Source organism: Perca fluviatilis, chromosome 6, assembly GCF_010015445.1.
Source record: "Perca fluviatilis chromosome 6, GENO_Pfluv_1.0, whole genome shotgun sequence".
NCBI lineage: Eukaryota > Metazoa > Chordata > Actinopteri > Perciformes > Percidae > Perca > Perca fluviatilis.
In genome coordinates, this window is record NC_053117.1 from 100,139 (window position 1) to 108,565 (window position 8,427).

At 40.6% G+C, this 8,427-nt stretch overlaps 1 protein-coding gene across 1 annotated transcript; it reads right to left on the reverse strand.

Annotated features, from left to right (window-relative positions):
* Nucleotides 1-2,620: 2,620 nt before the first annotated feature.
* Nucleotides 2,621-4,744, reverse strand: LOC120560559 (putative uncharacterized protein BRD3OS). The gene has a single exon (XM_039803192.1). The coding sequence runs from the start codon at nt 4,717-4,719 to the stop codon at nt 4,414-4,416; it is 306 nt and encodes a 101-aa protein (XP_039659126.1). The 5' UTR covers nt 4,720-4,744; the 3' UTR covers nt 2,621-4,413.
* Nucleotides 4,745-8,427: the final 3,683 nt, after the last annotated feature.

Consider the following 8,427-nt stretch of genomic DNA (forward strand, 5'->3'; position numbering starts at 1 on the left):
ATATTTTATTTCTCAATGTTAAGTAAAGTTTTTAATCTGTAGGTGATGATTTAATGATTTGATGATTTAACTTTGGGAATTATAAGTATCAACATTTTATTTACCGTAAACCAGTTTTATCACATGTTTTACTTAAAGTTTTGATTTTTTTTTTTTTTTATGAAGTTGATCTGATTGGCTGCAGCAGCCCCGTCAGTAAAAATAAATATTTTTTTGTGAAGAAGCCACATTGTGTCTGTGGTGACACCACAACTTCTTAATCGCCTTGGTTTGTTGGAGTTGAGCCGCAGGAAGCTTCCTTACGTTTGGGATGCAGCCAACGCCTGTCAGCACTCTGGTAGATGTCTGACTGGTTGTTCTGGGCCTTGACCTTTGATCCCTGATATCTGGGTCACTGTGGCAGGGCACGCTGGCGTTGCAGTGTTTTCTGTTGCTGGAGGATTTTCGGTCTCCAGGGGGTCAGGTTGAGTTAAAGGGGAAACTCAAATATATGGTAAAACAAACTTCAACACAAGACCAAACTCCATGCTCTGCTCTGATTGGTTGGTTAAAGGCTGTGATGCTGGACACCTGAAACCTCACAGGAAAGTTTCTTGTGGCAGAAAGTTAGAATTTCCAATTTTCCACCATGTTTTAAACTCATAGTCAGATGTTGGGGGGGGGCGTGCGTCAGTTTGTTTTTCGTCTAACCACCGTGTTTATGTGTCAATCTGGTTTCGCTGCAGTGCTGCTGATTAGATCAATCAGTCAATCAGGTTGAACCAATCAGATTAAATCATTTGACTTCTCTCAAACACACAGCTCATCTGTATGTCTGCCTGTCTGTCTCTAGTCTGTTGGTTTCTTGCTGTTGGTTAAAAACAAACGCCTCCTGTTGATGTTTGTCCTCTTATTTGACTTTTGACCTTGTGTGCTGGGACCCTCCAACCTGACTTGTCCTAGATCCAAACCAGGACTTCGTATGTCCACACCTGTCAGGCCCTTGAGTCTTTAAGTCTGGATATGTAGTGTTTTTTTTTGTTTTTTTTTCCCAGACCTTGGTGTAGCCTGTGTTGAGTAATAAGACTTATTTTTTGTGTGTCTCGGACTGTGTTCTGCCTCCTCTGTGATTAGTCAAGCCTCACTTGTCTGTAAACTAAAAGCTTCTGATTTGTATTGATTTTGTGGTTAAAGATATTGAATACTTATTGATTATTGGTGAACAATCTGTTAAAGTTCAGCAGCTTCACAACCGGACAGAGAACTTGAAGTTGTAACAAGTGATTGATTACTTGTTTAGATAGGAATTAATCTGACAATTCTGATGGAATTTTTCATTTTCAAACTTTAGCTTCAACGATCTTTCAGATTTTCTTGTTTGAGTTTCATCTCAAACTGGATGTTAGTCGGACAAACAAATCTAAGTTTTCGAAGCTCTCAACCAAATTTTACGGCCTTCATCGGGGTGAAGTTGCTCAGTTGTCATGGAGATAGTTTAGTTACGTAGTTAGTCGTTTGTGCTTTTTGATGTCAGACTGAAAAAAGCGTGTTGAGGAAACTAAAAACAGACATCTGGTTTTATTTTGGATATTTTACAGACCAAGATAACAATAAGTAATGATAAAATGCTCCCTTGTGACAGACAGACAGACAGACAGACAGACAGACAGTGAGACCGCTCGTTGCCACAGTAACCCTCCTCTGTTTTTAGTTGGTCGAGCTTTGATGCTAATAGTTAATTTTTGTATTTTAATAAGAAAAAGGAAAAAAGTGATTTTATGTATTTGCATGCACTCCGGCCGTACGTTCTTTCTTCCGTATGTTTGAGCACTGTATAGTAGCTGTCTGGGGTTTAGATCGATCTCCACTCGATAGAGTAGAGACACCGAGAGAGAGGGAGAGGACGAACTGACGAAAACCAACAAGTGAATTATTTGATGTAATTACTGATATGGGATCCTTATTTTCTGAGTTCCTTTGTTTTCATAAATAAACACATAAACTGAGCCGCTGACTCGACTCTCATTTACACACACCACAAGATATTTCTCTCTGGAGACATCATATCGTCTTAACCCTAACATTTTGTGGATTATCTAATGGGGCCCCGATTGTCCCCTGGTGGGAGGCGAGTCCCCACATTTTCATAAAAACAAACCTGTGAACGTTTCGGTCAGTCTACAGTCATGTCTGCCGCTCTGTGAGGCTGTAATGAGACACTGCAGTGCTGTGAGCTAAATGCGAACATGCTAATGTTTAGCACATACAATGTTTACAATTACCTCTTCTCATTTCTTAGCGTGTACATCCTGGATTCCTTTTCTCGCCTCCTAGTTCTTCCCACCTGAGATGTTAGCGGAGTAGGCGAAGAATAGATGAGGGATTCATAACATTACCTTGCTTTGCATCTTTGTTTTCCTCACGTCTTACATGTGTCGTATACCCCTTCCACCAAAATAAGTGTATATGCAAGTTGTTTTTTTTTTAACGTGGGTAAACCAATTAAATAGAAGATAATCTTTTGTCATTGCCAGTAGATGAGTACGACTTTATGTTTTTTGTGTGTGTCATGTTCAACATCAGGGATGCGCCGGAAAACAGGGTTAGTAAACAGTAGGAAGCATGGAGGCCAGTGACAATGTTGGGATGGTTACTTTTTTATTTTTGTGTCTCTTTCAAACTCTGTGTCGACCAGTTTGGAACCATGTCCGAGCACTGCTTGGGCGGAGGCGGACGGCATTTGTGGCCATGATGACAGAAGTTAACGAAGGTGGTTGCACTGGAAAAGGGGCAAAAATGATTGTGTCCACCCGGATGTCATGTTTCCATCACTGCTGATTGGAGCTGGAGCTGCTGCGGCTACTGCAGAGTCATTCGTTCCGGGAATGACTCTGCAGTAGTGAATGTCGATTGTAATCTTTCTTTTCTTCATGGCAGATAAAACCCAGATGTAGGTGGTTTTATTTTATTTTTTTTAAGTAACGTGAACGCAGGACTCCACTCTGGACTTACTTATCATGACCAGGGACTTGGTCATGACTAAGGCCTACTTCAAAAGTAGGTATTTTAAAAACACGTTTCTCTGCATTTTTATCTTTCGTCTGCACAGTTAACTGAAAACAGATCTTTTGTAAAACTCCTTTCAGAGTGAAGATGTTCAGAAAGTCTGTTTTCAGTGTTGACGTGTGGACAGGAAAAACAGTTTTTGTCTTGTAACGTCAGTGTGCGCTGTTATTTCCTTTAGAGAATGAGGCAAGATTTCGTGCAATGGCAGATGTGTCCAAAATGGTGCTGGTTCTATCTGCTAACAACACACTTTTTAATGTGTTTATACATAAATGCACAGTTACTCTTTTGCTATATTGAGGAACAGAGGCGTCCCAATCAGGCCCGAACATACAGCTGATTTTGTCCAGTGGCCACTTGCGGTATTGCACTGAAAAAAATCCCTCTGTGACCCAGAAAGGATTTTAATCATAGACCACCACTGTAAAAGAGAAGTGTGTAAAACTGCTGCCAGGACACTTCCAACTGCAAACGTAGGTTATATCTATTCTGAATTTTAAATTCATGGACTTTTTATGTTTGAAAAACCTCTGAGGAAAGCGATTTAAAGACCTGTGACGTCACCTCAAAGTAAAGCCGCGGGCTGGGCAAGCGAGACAAACACTACTGCGCATAGTCAGTGGTAAACTATCACAGAAGTAAACCCGGTAGCTTAGAAACCGAGCAACTCTCATAGGAATGAACGGGGCTCCGTCATCAACGTTGCATCCAGGTTTTTGTAATACATCCATGGTTCGGATGCGCTATGGAACGATCAATGCACCATTTCAGCCTGGTCTGATCGACCAACATGACTTTAGGGTTATATCGCTGCCTGTTGGTTTGACATGCTCTTGATTTCATTTGGTTGAAGATTTTTTTAATACAGTGCTTATGTGGATGGGATTTTGTTTTGAGAATGAAGGAGGAAAAACCATATTTACAAATACAAAAAACCTGTGTACGAGTGGGTCTTGTATGCAGCATGTAAAACCATATCCACAAGAATAAAAACATTTGTTGCAGTTAAAACCAGAATATGTAGTCAAACTGTAACACTGCTGTTTACGTCACAAACTATATTGATTCCCACAATGCCAGTCGTTTCCAACACTCCATAGCAAGATAAGCTTTATGGGAAAATAAAAACAGTTTCAGAAAACATTTGAGGTTAATTTGAGGGAAAATCCACTTTGAGTTAAACTGCTTATAAAACAAGCAGATGTGGCTTCATCTTTAAGGGTCATTAATAGATAAAATGGAGCAGCACCAGCCTTTAAAATCAGGTTTAAATCGACTCAAAAATACATGGAGTTCGGTGTGAATCACAAACTAAGCTAAGTCTCGGTTTTAAAATCAAACCAGTCTGTTCAGGTTTCTGGTTCCAGTCTACATGACGCTGCAGATCCTGGACCGCCCTTCTGCGTCCTCCAGGCCCTTCTTGTCCCGGACCAGCACGGCCTGGTTTCCGAAGCTGCTGTACCAGGCCGACTGGCTGCGGTTCAGGTAGGTGGAGGGAGGGGCTGCCTGCAGGTCCTGCTGCTGCTGCTGCCAGATCAGCAGGGACGTGTCCCGGTACCTCAGCCGAGCAAAGGCCTCCGACAGGGCCTTCTCTGCCAGGGGGGGACGACCAGGACCAGGAGGTTCCTCTGCGGCCGCCTGCCCCTCTACAGCAGCTGGATCATAGTCAGACATGTTGGAGGTGTCAGTGCTCCATAAACCAGCATGGGGAGAAGAGAAACGTCCAGAAGCGGGATGGCCTGGCCCGGTTTGCACCGGCTAAGGCCAAAGTATTTCTCAGTCATGTTCAAACACCTGAAGAGTCCAGCTGCTCGTCTGATCCTTCAGCAGAACCTGAGGGAACAAAACCAGGTCGGTGAGCTGGGAGTTTAAACTGGATCCACAATTTTCCTGATTATACTCACATCGCCTACTTTTACTTTAGTAACATCTTTAATGCAGTACTTACACCGTCAAAAGTACCAGTCAAAAGTTTGGACACGCTTTCCCCAAACTTTTGACTGGTACTGTATATTTTAAACTTGTTTTTTGTAATTGCTTTTTATTTATTTTTTTTATTTACTTTCAAAGAAATAATGAACTAAATTGACACCATAGAAACATTAAGGCCTTTTAAGCATGAAAGAAAAGAAAACAATACAAAATTGGAGTAACATGTACACAAAGACAATAGGGAATAAATTATGTGGTATAAGATGTATAAGGTGCAATGTAATAATACTAATTTACTATAGTATAGTAGTATAATATAGTACAGCAGTATAACAAACAGAATATCAAATATAATATTGTACAGTATGGTGTTGTAGTGTGTAATATATAACGTATTATGTATTGTTATTTAGTCTAGAGGCTCATGTTTATATCTATGAGTGAAGCGAAGTTGGTGAGACCTTCAGGTGAGCTGGTTTAACTCAGTGCTACTGTATAAACGCCAACAGACTCACATCAGTACCAGCTGGGTCATCCTCGTGTCCCTGTCGGTTCCCGTACATTCCCCATATTGTTAAACTGTCGTTTTTGCCGTTAAACTACCGGAGACTCTCCGCTCAAACACACATACACACACAGAGAGGAGCTAACGGTTGTTAGCAGCTTAGTTTAAAGGCTTAACGTTACAGCTCATCCTGCTGTTAGCTCCTGAGATAAACACATAGCTTTAGTTTACCACCGTTATGACGTCACAACGTCAGAGTGTGATAACGTCGGAGTATAAACTGTGACGTTTTATATCTTTTCTTCTCTTTTCTCTGACAGTTTAGCTGCTGTTAGCATGCTGCTACTGCCATACTGCGGAGAAGCTCCTCTTGCATCCAATAGCAACGGTGTGTCTGCAAACCGCGTCCGGGTAGGAGGAACACAAAACACAGCAACAAAGGTTCCTCTTCTTGTTCTTTAGCTTTAAAGGCAGCTTGCAGCCTCAGTGTTGCCTCTTTAACTGTCTATGAGTGTTGCACTACTGCCATCCTCTGGAGTGAGATAAATAACTCCTACAGTCTGTCAGATTGCTGACCAAACATCCTTCCTTATTTGAATCACCTTACTACTAATCAACAATTATTTCATCAACGATTATTCTTATTTTTCAAATAATTGTTTTGTCAATAAAATGTCAGAATAGTGAAACATACCCTGCTTTGTTATTTCTAAGAATTTAATTACCCATAAATTATAGCATAACTAATATTTGTAGTAAACATTATTAATTCTTCTGATTGTTCGTTAGTAAATTAACTTAACTTAAGTTTATTTAAATTCCAATTTACCATTGATGGTTGGAAGTGTTACCAGTATGTTTTATCTGAACAACAGCCCAAAATTCCAAAGCTATTCGGTTTATCGTGTGTGAAAAAAAGCATCAAATTCTTACATTTAAGAAGCATGAAAACAGAAAAGTAGTGTCGGGTTCATAAAATGTAGTGTTGGTTCATGGAGTTTAGTGACGAGTTCTTGTAATTTATTGTTGGGTTCCTGATATTTTTCTTTGATATTGTTAGCAGCAAAAAAAAAGAAAAGAAAACGCACCCATGGCCTTGGTGCAAGACAGCACCCATGCTTAGGTGGCACAGCCAGATGCAAACCTGCCAGGTTACAGGGCTAGTTTTGAAAGAAAAAGATGTCACTCCAGGCCAAGGCATGGCATGGCATGGTCTGTCAGGCCATGTCCTGCATACAAATCTCAAATAGAGGGGCCCCCTCGACATAGGGCCCCTGATGAGTTGAGGCCCTGTGTGGAATATGCACTCAAAAGGTAGATAAAGTACCCAAAGTGATTGAGCAGTAACATGTTCCCTGTTTAGGAACAATGTGTGTGTTGTAGGGGTTGGGAGTGATATAACGATATTTCAGGGTTCATTTTGTTTATGCGATAACAATATTGATTACAATATTACTTATTTACATATTACAAAATTCTGAGGAATATATTATACAACTGTTTGTGATCAATTTTATTTAGTTTTACTGAATATCTGGAGGTTACATATAACCTCCTGACATATAAATACCTGATGCTCCTGCTTGAGGTTGTAAAATGAGTTTGTTTAATTGCCCACTTTTGGTGTTACAGTCATCTTGCACTACTTATATTACCATAGTTTTTTGTACCTCTAATATTTTGTAACCAAACCATTTCCACACCACTGACGTTGCTCTACTTTTTGGAAATAACTCATCCTCCACCGTGGAGCTGGAATCCTTTTCGCTTTCAGTCATTTTTGCTGTTGCTGTCTATAACAGTTTGACATCATTATGCCAACAAGGTGGAATATCTCCATTACGGACTGAGTCTTGTGGTGAAAGGGCAAAGTAACACTGAGAAGTGTCTGCAGGCTCCACCAATCAGACGCCGGTGTTTAGGTTGAGGACAAAGAGCGGGCTGTTGGTGTTCAGTCTGTCTCATCATGTCGTCCTCTCAGCTGCTCCTCTGCTGTCTCACTGCTCTGTCTCTCATCTGTCTGCAAGGTAAGACAGGTACATTCATACTTCACTCATACTCCTCATTATATTTACTTTAATATCTGTGTGTTTTAATTCCCTGATGTCATCTATAAAATGTCAGAAATATTGACTCAGTTACTATAATGATCATCTCTACATCAGCTAATCAGCTAATGATTGACTCATTGTTAAGTGCTATTTACTATAGCTATTTTTCCTGTTTAAAGTGATGTTGATGATGGGATGTTTGATTGACAGTTATGTGACGTGTGACAGCTACAGCTAAATATCAACGATCAATAATATGATCAGATGTGTTTTAACAGAGAGACTGCTTTGCTGTCTGACTGTTACTCTGTTGTTTCATGGTGTTTATTTTTAATGAGTGACCTGCAGCTGTTCTCAGTCTAAATGTTAATGTGATGCAGTGTTAGCATGAGATGCTAACAGAGCTTTAGGCGCTGACCTCTGACCTTTACAGACCTTTACAGACCTTTACAGACCTGTCTGAAACTAAAGGGGTCACTCTGCTTCACATGAACTAGTTCATACCTTCGCAAAGCATCACGTCATCAAACATCTCTTTTTGGGGATCAAACGGAAGATCTGACATGTATCTATATGCGATGTCTTCATAATTTAAAAGGGAAACTACAATATTTTTCAATTTAGCCGAGCGCCTAAATTTTGGAACCAAAGAAGATTACGTAAAGTCTATGAAAGTGTTGCTCGGGCAGGTTGTAGTTGTTTCTAGTTGTGCTACAAATGGATCAGATTCAGACATTGTGTGTGTGTGTGTGTGTGTGTGTGTGTGTGTGTGTGTGTGTGTGTGTGTGTGTGTGTGTGTGTGTGTGTGTGTGTGTGTGTGTGTCAGGAGGCTGTCTGCAGTGTTTTGGTTGTAATGTAGGTGGTGGGCGTGGTCGGGGGCGGGGCTACGTGGAG

Coding starts and splice junctions, on each gene's coding strand:
- LOC120560559 (XM_039803192.1), bottom strand. CDS start 4,719: ATGTCTGACTATGATCCAGCTGCTGTAGAGGGGCAGGCGGCCGCAGAG.